The sequence below is a fragment of the Blastomyces dermatitidis genome (assembly GCF_000003525.1).
Source record: "Blastomyces dermatitidis ER-3 genomic scaffold supercont1.8, whole genome shotgun sequence".
NCBI classification, from domain to species: Eukaryota; Fungi; Ascomycota; class Eurotiomycetes; order Onygenales; family Ajellomycetaceae; genus Blastomyces; species Blastomyces dermatitidis.
The window spans coordinates 2,349,284-2,362,005 of record NW_025544781.1 but is presented as its reverse complement, the minus strand read 5'-3'; the positions used below and the strand labels follow the sequence as shown (position 1 = coordinate 2,362,005).

The 12,722-nt window shown below is 48.2% G+C and overlaps 8 protein-coding genes across 10 annotated transcripts; 3 read left to right on the top strand and 5 right to left on the bottom strand.

Moving 5' to 3' along the window:
• On the bottom strand, nucleotides 1–2,895 carry BDCG_07398 (ankyrin repeat-containing protein). Its single transcript, XM_045423193.1, has 2 exons — nucleotides 2,775–2,895; nucleotides 1–2,713 (listed from the first exon to the last, which is right to left on the bottom strand). The coding sequence occupies exon 2, from the start codon at nucleotides 1,988–1,990 to the stop codon at nucleotides 752–754; it is 1,239 nt and encodes a 412-aa protein (XP_045278639.1). The 5' UTR covers nucleotides 1,991–2,713; nucleotides 2,775–2,895; the 3' UTR covers nucleotides 1–751.
• BDCG_07397 lies at nucleotides 2,746–4,096 on the top strand. Of its 2 annotated transcripts, none has more exons than XM_045423192.1 (3): nucleotides 2,746–3,191; nucleotides 3,293–3,462; nucleotides 3,621–4,096. In XM_045423192.1, exons 1-2 carry the CDS (start codon nucleotides 2,938–2,940, stop codon nucleotides 3,459–3,461), a joined length of 423 nt encoding a protein of 140 aa, XP_045278638.1. In that variant the 5' UTR covers nucleotides 2,746–2,937; the 3' UTR covers nucleotide 3,462; nucleotides 3,621–4,096. The 2 variants fall into 2 exon arrangements, with proteins under 2 accessions (XP_045278638.1, XP_045282115.1); XM_045423191.1 differs by having other exon boundaries at nucleotides 2,771–3,191; nucleotides 3,293–3,438; nucleotides 3,621–4,042.
• BDCG_07396 (heme/steroid binding protein) lies at nucleotides 3,767–5,302 on the bottom strand. The gene has a single exon (XM_045423190.1). The coding sequence runs from the start codon at nucleotides 5,101–5,103 to the stop codon at nucleotides 4,033–4,035; it is 1,071 nt and encodes a 356-aa protein (XP_045278637.1). The 5' UTR covers nucleotides 5,104–5,302; the 3' UTR covers nucleotides 3,767–4,032.
• A 733-nt stretch (nucleotides 5,303–6,035) lies between these two features.
• On the bottom strand, nucleotides 6,036–6,230 carry BDCG_07395 (uncharacterized protein; the record flags this gene model as incomplete). Its single annotated transcript, XM_045423189.1, has 1 exon — nucleotides 6,036–6,230. The coding sequence occupies one exon, from the start codon at nucleotides 6,228–6,230 to the stop codon at nucleotides 6,036–6,038; it is 195 nt and encodes a 64-aa protein (XP_045278636.1).
• A 600-nt stretch (nucleotides 6,231–6,830) lies between these two features.
• Nucleotides 6,831–8,350, top strand: BDCG_07394 (uncharacterized protein; the record flags this gene model as incomplete). Its single annotated transcript, XM_045423188.1, has 4 exons — nucleotides 6,831–7,095; nucleotides 7,266–7,511; nucleotides 7,688–8,002; nucleotides 8,052–8,350. The coding sequence occupies exons 1-4, from the start codon at nucleotides 6,921–6,923 to the stop codon at nucleotides 8,348–8,350; spliced, it is 1,035 nt and encodes a 344-aa protein (XP_045278635.1). The 5' UTR covers nucleotides 6,831–6,920.
• Nucleotides 8,351–8,464: 114 nt separating this feature from the next.
• Nucleotides 8,465–11,665, top strand: BDCG_07393. Of its 2 annotated transcripts, XM_045423187.1 has the most exons (2): nucleotides 8,465–9,073; nucleotides 9,143–11,046. In XM_045423187.1, the coding sequence occupies exon 2, from the start codon at nucleotides 9,255–9,257 to the stop codon at nucleotides 10,446–10,448; it is 1,194 nt and encodes a 397-aa protein (XP_045282114.1). In that variant the 5' UTR covers nucleotides 8,465–9,073; nucleotides 9,143–9,254; the 3' UTR covers nucleotides 10,449–11,046. The 2 variants fall into 2 exon arrangements, with proteins under 2 accessions (XP_045282114.1, XP_045278634.1); XM_045423186.1 differs by having other exon boundaries at nucleotides 8,465–11,665.
• On the bottom strand, nucleotides 10,787–11,008 carry BDCG_17514 (uncharacterized protein; the record flags this gene model as incomplete). The annotated part of the gene is made up of 1 exon (XM_045426626.1): nucleotides 10,787–11,008. One exon carries the CDS (start codon nucleotides 11,006–11,008, stop codon nucleotides 10,787–10,789), a length of 222 nt encoding a protein of 73 aa, XP_045282113.1.
• Nucleotides 11,666–12,317: 652 nt separating the features above from the next.
• BDCG_17513 (uncharacterized protein) lies at nucleotides 12,318–12,663 on the bottom strand (the record flags this gene model as incomplete). Its single annotated transcript, XM_045426625.1, has 2 exons — nucleotides 12,318–12,493; nucleotides 12,525–12,663. 2 exons carry the CDS (start codon nucleotides 12,661–12,663, stop codon nucleotides 12,318–12,320), a joined length of 315 nt encoding a protein of 104 aa, XP_045282112.1.
• Nucleotides 12,664–12,722: the final 59 nt, after the last annotated feature.

Here is a 12,722-nt window from a genome sequence, read left to right as displayed (position 1 = left end):
GTTTTTACTTTCAAATTTGAGCTCCCGATTCTGCTGTAGTTTATTGGTATAATACCAGCCCTTCGACTATTATCTTGTAGATAAGGAAATGAAACCGTAACCACGAAGTTGTAGCTAGTCGTTTACAGCAATTTTGATACTGGAGTTCCTCCTTATGCCAGTTCTATTTCTTGCGGTAACCTCACAGGAATTATACAATTTGCTAAAGTAAATTATATGGATGTCTATCAAATTTGTCTACATTCATTGTCTGAAGATTACCGCTGGTAAAACTCCTTGCTATGATTGATATGATGATAGGCTACGCGACCATTCTTTCCGATGGTTAAAACGTTATCTTATTGCTTTGTGATTAAAATCCAGCTTTGAATTTTACGGATATAGAGCTTAGTATCCGGCGATACGAATGTTATTGCAAAGTGTTAAATATGATAGATATATCATCGTTGCCGCCATGGAAAATGAAGTTAGCTGTTGAAGGCTGCGAGTGGTTCCTCGAGTGCAAGCCGGAAGTATTCAGTATTAGCCGTAATATTGTCGAATATACAAGTATGCCGCTTCAGGGCTATCAATTTGAAGCCCTGGGTGGGGCCCCTCAATCTGCTCGACAGTCGACCTGACGTTATCCAAGCGTGATTCGTCATATTCATTGGTTGCAAAGGGGTCTGCGCCCGTTTCCATGAGTAGCAAAACAGCATCAGTGTTCCGGTCGTTTGCAGCAATATGGAGCGGTGTCTCGCCTGAGTGACCCTCATGAGGGTTTTAAGTCGGCACCCTTGCTAATAAGTGCGGCTGCGATATCAATTTTCCTTGCTTCGACGGCGATATGGAGGGGCGTCAAGGGACCTGGATCTGTGGCGTTGATATCCGCACCTGCGTCATCAAAGAGACGATTTAAAATCCCGAGGTGGCCTATAGTACAAGCGCCATGGATCGCCATCTCGCCAGCACAGTCACGTAGGAGTGGATTCGCGCCATTGTCCAGAAGAAGCTGGACGATCTCTTCATGCCCAGAATCAACGGCACGGTGAAGAGCATGATAACGCTCTTCGTCTGCTGCTATATTGGGGTCCGCGCCGTGTTTCAGGAGGAGTTCAACAATATGTACATGGCCTGCACTGACAGCGAGGTCGAGCGGATACACGCCATTTCGATCGGAGGAAGAGCTTGCGCCTGCGCTGATGAGTTGCTGAATAACTTGAACGTTACCTTTCTCCACCGCTCTGTGCAAGATCAGGGGGTTTGTTGTGCTCTGGGGCAGCGAGAACTGGTTGCCGTTCGCTCGGAGGAGAATATCAAATGTTTCTTGATTAGCCTCACACGCTGCGTGGTGCAATGCTGTCCATCCATTGTGATCACAGAGGGCACGGTCAATCCCCTTTGACAGGAGATACTCTAGTAGCTCATGTTGGCCAGCAATCGCTCCAACATGGACTAAGGACCGCCCATTAGAATCTATAACGTTGAGTTCAGCTCCAGCGGCAAGAAGAATATCCACGACTTCCCTGTGGCCCGAGTAAACAGCGTGGTGGAGTGCCGTGAATCCTGCCAAGTGTTGGATGGCGATGTCGACGACGCCGCTATCAAGAAGCGCTTTGAGCTCTGTAGTATAGCCCTTCTCGCATAGTGCGTGGAGTATAGACATGCCTCTCACATCGAGTAGAGACGGATCAACACCTAAAGAAGCAAATAACTTTACCACCTCAGCGTTGCCTCCACTGGGTGCTGGAATAGCAATTACCGAGCCAGAAGTACTATCGTAAATGTCCGGCACCGTAGTATTGAAGAGCACAGTCCGTCGATGCACATCGATAGTCGAAATATCTGCCCCCTCTTTCATAAGAAATTCTACCATCTCCTTATGCCCCCCGGCGGCCGCGTAGTGGATCGATGAACGCCCAAAGGGTGAGTCTCCTTGCGAGACAGCAACCCCCGCATCCACCAACAAGCGCGCCATTTCCATGTCTCCTCGTGCAGCGACCATATCCATGGCATTGTATCCGCGGCGTTGAAGAGCGGCGGCATCAACGCCTAGTTCCAGGAGATACTTCACGACTGGAAAGTGGCTTGTACAGGCAGCTTTGTGAAAGGGGATTTTTCCATCCCTGTCCGCCTGTAAACGGCCACCTGACTTTTTCAAACAGTAGTTCCACAGTTGACTTCAAGCCTTGCTCGGTAGCTAACTGGAGCGAATATCTGTAGTTTAGAAACGAGAACGTTTTCTCCGGAGCCTGCTTCAACAGGGTATCTGCGAGGCGTGCGAGCCCTCTTTTGGCTGCCCATTCGAGAACTGTTTGATGTGCTTTGACAAAACCACCTCTTGCTATGGGGCGAAGATACAGTATATCTTTATTGCGATAGACATGCTTGACAGCAGCTTTATGGATTCTTGGAATGGCTATGTTATAGAAGACGCGTGCTGTTTGGGAGAAACTAATGAGATCTCCTAGTTTGAGATAGAAGTTTATTTCACGAATCAACTCGGTGGGAAGGGTGGATAGAGAGATTGGGCATAATGGGATGGATGCATGGTTATAAGGTCATGCTGCCGGCAACATGGAAAGGGGTGCTGCCTGATGGTGATGCCTAGGCTCGTCATTGCCAATGGGGTTCTGACTGTGTTAAGATAGAGTGCTTAGAATCATGTCATGAGCATGGCGAACTATATTGTTCGAGCGGCTAATAATTTATGCTGATCACTATCGTAGCAAGACTCTATCATAGTTAATCATAGAGTACTCCAAACGAGGGCGGATGTTAGTACTGTAACTTACACGTAGGCTGTAAGTCCGCACGCTAAATATTTAGGTCCGCAGTAACTATTCTGTGCATCAACCCAACTCCGGGGCTTCAACGATAGCTACAGCTTTCAATACCACCCACCGCCTGGAGACGTAACCAATCATAAAGATAAAGAAAATAATAATAACGAATGCAATGCGTGTCCAATCCCTCGTCACGTTTCTCTCCCTCTCCCTCTTTTCCCTCACCACCTTCGTCGTCGCCGAAGAGAGCGGACTCAAAATCGAGAAGACACATACCGTCGAATGCGAGCGCCGCACCACAGTTGGTGATGTCGTCTCAATGCACTATCGCGGCACCTTAGCCTCAGATGGCTCCCAGTTCGACGCCAGCTACGACCGCGGCCAGCCCTTGGTGTTTACCGTTGGCAAGGGGCAAGTGATCAAGGGGTGTGTATTCCGTTTTGTTTAAATCTTTCCTTTTTCCCTTCCCAACTTGCTGTACTTTTTTAAAACAAAACGGTAGCTAATCTGTGTGCTTCTCTGTCTAGATGGGACCAAGGCCTCCTTGACATGTGCGTTGGCGATAAGCGCAAACTCACCATTCCCCCCGGACTGGCCTACGGTGACCGCAGCGTCGGACCCATCCCAGGCAGGGCCACCTTGATCTTTGAGACGGAGCTGGTGAACATCCAAGGTACGGCAAAGGATGAGCTTTGAAGTATGTTCTTCTTCTTTTTGGCCGTCCGCTTTCTGCCCGTCCTTCTTTCTACCCGTCCCACAACATCTCCCCCCCTCTTTTACACCATACCTACCGTGCGGATAAAAACACCAGCAAGGCGAATGCTTATTCTGCGGATTTTTTACGCATTTCTGTAGACGCTGGCGCCGGAAGTAGTAGTCGTGGTGGTTTGTTCCTGTGGTTTCTGGTTGTTCTTGCGCTGGGAGGAGGAGTTGCTTACTGGAAACGGTACGGGTTTGGTGGGATGTCCGCCCGCCGGGTTTAGAGCCGGGTGTGACAACTCCTTAAGGGCTATTTTCTCTTTGGTTTGTGACACCAGTTATGGATTCTAAAAGCAAGGACATGGATATTCTCTGTCGATTGTGACTGGCCAAATGCCTCTACCTGTATGCAATAGATGTATAGCTGAATATGCGTAATAAACGTACGAATAGCTCAGCAAGAAAACTCCAGTTAAAACAAATAGGGTATAACCAAATTCCCGGAACCATCTAATCTACAAAGGTATTTATTAAAACAAACATATCTCGTAGCAGTGCTGTCGTGCAATCAATCCATCTCTTCTAGACTCCCATCTCCGCTCGCATTATAGTCCTCGCTAACTAGTATTCCAACCATACACTCCGCAAGCATCCCATCCCAATTAACCCACGGATGAATCTCTGCAAAAAGCTTCTCGGAATTCTTCCCCGCGCCGCGAAGTAGCTCCCCCTTTCCTCCGGGATGGAACGGTAGGTACGGAGTTATATTGTAGACTTTACCCATGTATGATGTCCATGCGTCTCGCCCTTTCCTTCCATTGTGCGCCTTCAACATCGACGGTGTTACGCGGATGAGTGTCGGTGGAAGGTTATCCCCTCGTAGCTTGTGGTTGGGGTTGGAGGTTAATGCAGCCCAGTCGAGGGGTGAGTGGCCTGGCTCAAGTACTACTTGACGAGAGGGCTGTAGTTTGCCTTGGACATGCACCGGAGCAAGTGTGCTAGATGTGAGGCCTCGTGGTCGGGGGGCGCGGAGGGAGGAGGCTGCGGATGGCGGAGGACGGAGTGGGACATTTAAAGAAGGCCGTGGAGGAGGTAGCATGGAGCCAGAGTTGGGTATTGAGCTGGATGCAGTTTGCCTCTGACCTTTTAGTGTCGGTAGGGGTGGCGGGCCCATAAGGGTATTTCTAGTAGAATCATTCTTGGCTACGGGGGATGACGAAGGCTTAATAGGAGAATCCAATAACGGGGAGCAGTTCTGAGAGAGGGTCGTATTGTTGTTAGAATTTAACGAGATGTTTGGTCGTTCTTCGACAACAGCAGGGCTTTCTAAATTCAAGGTCGGTACGTCTATTAATGGGAGTTGAACCGGGGTCGCTTTTGGGGTCGAGTCATCTGATATAGGATCTGTTCGGTGCTCGTCAGCTTTAGATCCCTCTCTGTCCAATATAGATGTAGACTCAGGAGGTGATGGAGGTAGTGCCGTCGGTGATGAACGAATGTTCGTCACTGTATTGGGCGATGCGCCGCGTCTATTTCGAAGCCATTCGTGTAAATGTGCAAAATTCCAGGACCCCAGGGGATGTTTGAATAGTAAAAAGGAGACCGATACAACCAAGGCCCCCAGGCCTATCCAACCCATGGAAAAGTCGGTGCTATCGAGGAACGCGTACTCTCTGTTTGCGGGGTGGAGGGTAAAGATAGTGAAAGGTGCGTCGTGTTTGCGGCGGCAAGCATTTGGCAAAACGCGGTCATGTGTTGCCACGTGGTGTGGCCCGTGCGCGAGCCTATAAATAAATAAGATTTGTATAATTTTAAGCTTATTCTGTACCAGATACTCAATCTGGGTCCTGGGGGAAAGTGGTGGTTGACATCAAACATGCCCTGCACTGCTGAATTGTTGGGAAGCAAAGAAATTCTTCAGAGTATTGTAAACGGTTTGGCAAAAGAATTACTCCTCAAAAGCATTACTTGACATAGTTAAAGCCTCAAGTCCTTAATTCAACCCTCAATCGCTTTTCAAGCGACGATGTCCCCGTTCAGAAGTGGAGATTCTCGCTGCGCATGCGCCATTGCTGAATGGTTACCCTCTAGAGACGTTGTTCGATAGCTATAAGAGTTGTGACTGCCTTTACAAGATTTAGCTTTAGACGAATCGCCTGCACCTCCACCCTTTAAACTTGGGGTTCCAGAAAACAAGGTTCTCAGCCTGCAGTGTCTGGAATGTTGACAGCAGGAGATAAAGCTGGTGGGGTATCGCGTCTAATTAGCGGGCCTCCGATTGGATTTGGGGAATCTGAAGAACGGTAGACCATGTGGCCCCATAGGTTATCGACGGATACGATGCTGGATTCTGGCAGGCTCCCAAAGCGACATTGTATCCCCAAGGGCTTGAATAGCTGATCCGTAACTATTTCCTCCCAGGAGGCACCGTTGCCGTGAATTTCTCAATAATTCGGCCAAGAATAACGTAGTTCGTATTCCCATAGAAAAATTCACCCTGCACACCAGCGGGGTCTTTATTCAGAATGCGCTTGACCATAAGAAGCCGCCCGCCAAGCAGGGTGAATAATATCACTTTTCGAAAAACGCCGCGTCTGTCAGCAGGTCCTCTTGGATGCCCGTGCGAGGAGCGCCGAGTATGCCGATTGTGGTTTTCAGATGACCCCTTGACATAATAGGAGCAAGCTCGGGCAATGCTTGAGGCAGCGTGAGATCCCAGTTCAGACATCCCCTGTCAACAAGCATTTCTATGAGCGTTCCCGTCATGGCTTTTGTGTGTTCGAACCAAGGTGAAAGATGTCGGTTGTCTCGAGGTCAGTGTGGTCATCTACCTTCCGGACTCCAACGGCATCCTTTATTACCACGGAGTCACTCGATCTTGCGGCTGCCAGTCCGGGTATATTATATTGCTCCCTGATGAGTTCTAGGTCTGCTTGTCCTGGGTTTGGGCGAGGGTCCCAATGGCAAGGAAACATCCATGCAGGAGATTTAAACCTCCTCTCCATTGCAAATTGCACTATATTTCAGGAGTTTGAAATAACTATGTGTATATGCTGGAAAATTTCCCTTTAGGAAGGCCTGACAGAACCCTTTACAGTCAGCATAAAATCTTTACGTCAAGTAACTGGCGGCAATGCTCAAGTTCTGTCTCACGATATACCGACTAACTGCAGCTCGGTATCTTTATAGTGGTATTGTTAAGTGAAGAATTTGCAATGCGACTGCTCCCAATGTCAGAATATTTCGTAGTACATTTATAAGATGATTGGCAAGGTGTACCTTTCTTTCTTTCTTTCTTTCTTTCTTTCTTTTTTTTTTTTTTGTCCTTGATGGTGTATTTAATTACCAGGTGAGAAACCCACCGTCTAAACATTGAGGCAACGAGACATTCTTTGGAAACGGCAACGAGGCAGAGAGAATTATGGAAATATAGGGAGATATCTGCCGACCACATCCATGCCTGCGTTGGAAGCAAATGTGTTATTCATTCAAGCTTTTCAAAGGGCTGCGATCCGTCTCATTCCTGACGCCGTTGGTGGGGGATTCAATTCCCTTGGCTCCCAGACGGCAGATGAATACGAGCTCGCGCCACTTTCAGTAAGATTCCAAGCGGTGGAAACCTTGAAAGTAGGTATGCCTTGGGGTCACGTCAAGGGCACTTGGCACCAGAAGCGCACTCCTCCCGTCGCGATGTTTCCCCTTTTCTTGAATCGCGGCCACCATTTCGAGGGATATTTGTCCACGTTCTGTCTCTTGGCTGAAGAGAACTGAGCTGTTTGTTCAGTTGATCTTCATATGCAGCGACGATGTTTCCTCCTCTTTCGCTTGTTGCGCTGTTCCTCGCCATTGCAAGCACGCTTGTCTCGGGCGTTTCCTCCTCCAAACGTGCCGACACGTCAAAAATCATCTACCCCCAAAGCGGCGATGGGATAACCACCGGGATTGACCTCGACATTCGCTGGCAGTCTGCCTCTTCCGAAGACTCAGTCAGTATCGATCTTCGAAAAGGGCACCCGCATAATCTCACCATGGTTCATACAATTACCAGTGCGTTTTCCCCTTTCCCTTTGTTTGTCGGCCAATATATTGTCCTAACGCGCGCAGCTTTATCCGCCTGCTTTTGGCGAATTGGGGACAATTTTGCCCACTTTTTTTTTTTTTTTTTTTTTTTTTTTGGATCTTTACAACTTATATCTTTACTTATTTTAACTCGAACCCTACAGGTAATACTCCCAATAACGGCTCTTACTTCTGGCGAAGTCGTGATGACAAATTCCTTCGTGCTCTTTCTGCCAAAACGTTGCCGAATGCGCCCAGCAGCGGCTGTGATTATCTAATTGCCGTCCGCGAAGGGCAGCCTACTGTTTATTCTGATTATTTTACAATCTTGAATCTGAATGACGATGGCCTGAATCCGAACATTCCCTGTCCTGGTAAACCTCCTCCAAACAATGGGGGAGGTGGTGGAGGCGCTGGTAATGGTGGTGATGGGAATAGTGGTGGAGGTCCGGGAAGCCAAAACAACCCTGGTGACGGTGGTAAGCAAATCTGGCATGCTCACCTTCTTAGTATGCCCTGACTGACTAGTGAAAGGGTCCAAATCCAATGATGGACGAGGTGTCACCACCGATATGCTTGGAGGTGCAGTTGGTGGAGCGGCCGTCGGCCTCCTGGTGATCTTTGCAACTGTCCTTCTGTTTGGCCGACAAAGGAGCTGGTTTATCAATGAAGGGGAAATTCAGCGACTGGTCGAGCAGAAATTTTTGGAGCTTAAGCCAGTACTGGGTCCTATTCAGCCTCCCCCAGCGCCACATCTAGCTGGGCCTTACGAATTTAGTGGTGAGCCTCATGCTCACCAATTGCCGGCAACACCTGCAGAAAAATAAACCAGGCGGGGCGTTATCCACTGTGATTTTATGATCAGTCATTATCTTCTTGTTTATTATTGTTTTAGGTTGAGGCTACGTTGTTATTTCCGCGTGACGAGAAATCGGAGAAACATGCCGCATAATGCCGCATAATTATTATTGGACATCCCAAGAGCTGCAACTCCTTTGAAATAGAACTAGGAATATCGCAGTGGTGAACGTCTTGACGGGCTGCCACAGACCTCGCTGGAGGCGCAGGCCCAGATTGCCCAAGAACCGCCACCAAGAAAGCCTCGGCTCCCGCGAACGTTGAGGCTCAACCGTGAAATCCAGTAAGACGAGTCCGTCTACCGAAGTGGCTCAACGACAGAGAGAGTGATGGCCTCGACATTCCGGACATCTTCTGCCAACCAGCGCATCCATCGTTGGTGATGCCCGGAATCTTTCTATCCTTGTGCATGTGCCATTGGATGATTCGACCCAGCTTCAACCCTTGTCGAAACGCCAAACGAATGAGAGATGACATCCTTGTGCTCCATGAGATACTCATTCCCAATAATATGGCTTTTTGTGCCTAACCACATGTTTTCTTTTTAAGGCTCACCGCGCGGTGAGGCTCAATCGCACGATCGCCATGGGAGCAGCTCGTCAACAAGTGTTGGGCTTGAAGCTTAATAGAGCCCGCGATGCTCAGCAATGCATTTTTGTTGCTTCTCAGTAGTGGATTGACCATTTCCCAATGTTAGAACCATGTTCCCCCAGTTTTAATTTTTCAACTTTTGCGCATTTCGTGACATACCAAATATTTAGTAGGAGAGTGCTTGATCTTTGATACGCGGCGACGCTCCACGTCAAGCATCAGTGTGCCTTTTTGGTGTCACAGGGAGTCTTCCATTAACTTCATTCCCAAGCATCCCCTACCATGGCGTACCAGGACCCATACCAGCAACAGCAACAGCAACAGCAACAGCAACAGTCACCCTACACCAACGATGAATATGTCGCTGCGCGCGCCGTCATCTGCAACGAACTCTGCTACGGCTGCTCAACAAAACGGTTCGCTGTTGCGCTTAGAATTACTGTTTGCCTCTTGACCCTAGGCATCACTGAAGCCCTCCGCGGCCAGGACGGTTGGTGTGCGCAATGCCTGGATCATCCTGTCATTCCTCCGCGACGTAGCCCTTCACGTACCACGTACGTTAACCAACAACCAGCACAGCCTCCACCAATGGAGACGTCAATTCCAACGCCTAACCCAACGCTGCCAGCCGTGACACAACCTACTCTGCTGCAAGGTGGTCTATCGCAGCATTCGGTTCGGAAGCCATCGTATGGACAGCCGTTTATACCCCCCGACCTCTCCACTTATCCCTATCCCCAACAGCAACCCCAGCCTCAGCAAACCCAAGGTTTTACGGAGTCCCAACAGCAGCCAATGCCCCAATTCCAACCACCATCCCAACCGGATCAGCAAATCTATTCCGAGTTCCAACAGCAGCAAGAGACAGATCAGCAACAATACCAGCATAACCTTCAGCAGCAGCAACAACATCAGAACCACCAATCCCAAGAATATAATGAGTATCAGCAACAGCAGCCGTTACAAGTACCCCACTCACCCCACTCTCCTACTCCTCGGACAAACCAGCAACTCCCATGGCAGCAACAACTGCAACAACAGCCTCCCATTCGAATAAACTCGCCGCTCCATCAGCAAACTGTCCCTCAAAATGTGTCCCCCAACATGGCACCGAATACAACCCAGTACATGACCCCTAGCTCAGATCCCAATACTGCCCCAAATATCTCCTCGAATGGGGACCCTAGCATGAGTCCGAATATGGTGACACCAAACACGGCACCCAACATGCTTGCTAATATTCATCACCCAAGTAACGGTGTAGGTAGCACCGACCCCTATCAACTGCCCGTCGCAAATACGCCACCAGCCAGCCTGACGAATACCGTGCCCGGGCGAAAACCGGTTAACATTGTCATTGCGCCCCAGGCAGTGTATACACCACCACAACTACCACAGGAAGTACATATTCAGCCGGTTCTACATATTAAGCCAAAGGTGAAGCGGCGGGATTCTTCGTCGAGTAACTCAAGCTAGGGGAATCCTTTTTGGAGGGGGTAGAGGGCCGATAAATCGTACTATCTTCTTGGTTATTGGTGAATGGTTGGAAACTTTAGGGTGAGAATTTGGATTCGCCAGATGATATATGTTAATGACGAGTTGGGCTTTGGGTTTCTTATCTGGTTTTTGTACAAGGGACATATTAGCAATAATATCTTTTTTTATGTTTGGCTACAGAGGTGGGGGTATGTTCTCAATGTAATCTTTCGTAATTTCTGAATTATATGTCCAACAATATTGTGCATGTCACACATTTTAAACGCTTATCATATTCAAAGTCGATGCGCTAAACAGATGAGCCGGCGTTCATAGCATTATAGAACTATCTTAAACCGATCCCCTGCCCCATCATTCTCCACCCTCACAACCTTCCGTTCCCCATCCAACTTTTTCAGAACCAGAAGCACCCCATGCGAAGCCGGAACATTTAAATTCTCCGGGACATCATGATATATGACTTTCACCAGTTCCATTGGCGTCCAGCTTCGAAGTTCCTCACTCTTAACTGGCAGAGGTGGTCCGTCGCTCTCAGACATTAGCAAACCGAATGTTAACACTTGCAACACTTCGTCTTCCCGCTGCTGCCGGTGCTGGATGTACTCGGTTATTTTGGAATTTCCATCTTCTATCACGGCTCCATGGCCCAGATAGGCACGGGCGGAGCAAAAAATATTGCATCTTTTCGAGAGATGATAGGTATACTTCTAGATCTTCGAAGACGGGATGTGCCGTCGCCGAGGACGTCTGGGAGGGTAGGTAAATTGTGGCATGTGAGTTTAAATATTTATTGTATACCATAGCAAGTTAATTAAGATATAGTTAGAGAGAGGAAGGGGAGACGGGGGAATATAAGGAAATGGTTTGAAGCATACTGTCCCCCGTAAACAAGGCATCTTCCTCAGCAAGCATGAATACCATGTGATCGTTCGTATGGCCCGGGGTACTATATGCTCTGAAGGTTGCGCCCTCGACTTTAAATACCTACCCGCCCTCGATATTCAACTACCCGTCCACATCTGGTTGGTTCTTGTGTATCTTCACACGAGGGCAGATCTTCAGCAGATCTAGCACACCCCGAATGTGATCAGGGTGCCAGGGGTTAAGAGAGCCGTTTTTATAGTGGCCTTTTCACTTTCTAGTGTGGCCTTCAGGTTTTCGCTCCATATCGCACGGCCTTCACCTGTGTCTATGAGGAGACGTTCATGGCCTTGGCCGATGAGGTATGTGTTGGTTCCTGCGTTTAGTCAATAATGAATAGTAACGCAAACTGGCGTAGTTGGTTACCTTGGAGAGTAAACTGCAGCAAGCGGAGTTTTTTAGTTAATCAAAGCCCTAATGTCTCTTAGGATAGGATAAAGAAGCGAAGGAAATAACAAATAACCGTAGCACATTCATGATGCTGGTTTTGTTTATTTTGCCCCAATGACTTAGAGTGCAGTTTTTTGCAGAGTTGTTGTAGAAAGGTCTCTTGGACAGTGTTTCATGGAGCCCACATCGCAGGTGCCAGTTTCATAAGTTCAGTTGTGCAATGAATGACAATCAATATATTCATTGTTCATGTAGAATTCTCCAAAGCCATTGATTAGTTTTCAAAGGAATAAAATCCAAATAATGGGAGATTGAGGTAAGTGATATTATATGTTGACATGATTGTTCACTCATAGATACATATTTCAATGTCATACAACGTTGTCTGGCAGGTTACGAAGTACAAATGTCTAACAAAAGAGAGAAAAAAAAAAAAAAAAAGAAGGTAAGATGATCACCCTGTGAAGCTTTACACAGTTGGTTCTCAGGGGGACTAGGCTACTTCAAGCACCACTTGGATTTGCGACAAAATATCAATCAATCGCCCCTCCTTACTGCTGATTGTAATTCTGAGACTTCCCAAGCACTCAGTTTCCATGCCACGATAACGCACGAGGATTTTGATTTCATCGCTAAAACATGGAAAATGGCTGTCGCGATGGCATTATCGTCTGGGACGCCCTCCTCACGAGCAGGCTTGGACGGAAAACGAGCTAAAAGAAAGCTGGTAGGTATCGTGTCCACCAAGAAACCCGCCGAAACCCTGCACCTTGGGGAGATCATGCAGCAATCGATCTCGTCGCTCGACATATTCTGTCGATTTTCTTCCATTTCCCTCGGCTTGAAGAGCTGCAGTGGCAAGGGCAAAGGTGGGTGCGGACATGTTCGTGTACGGGCCTTTTGGTTTCTAAGCACCCTGCTGGTAGGCTGGCGCGGCGACGC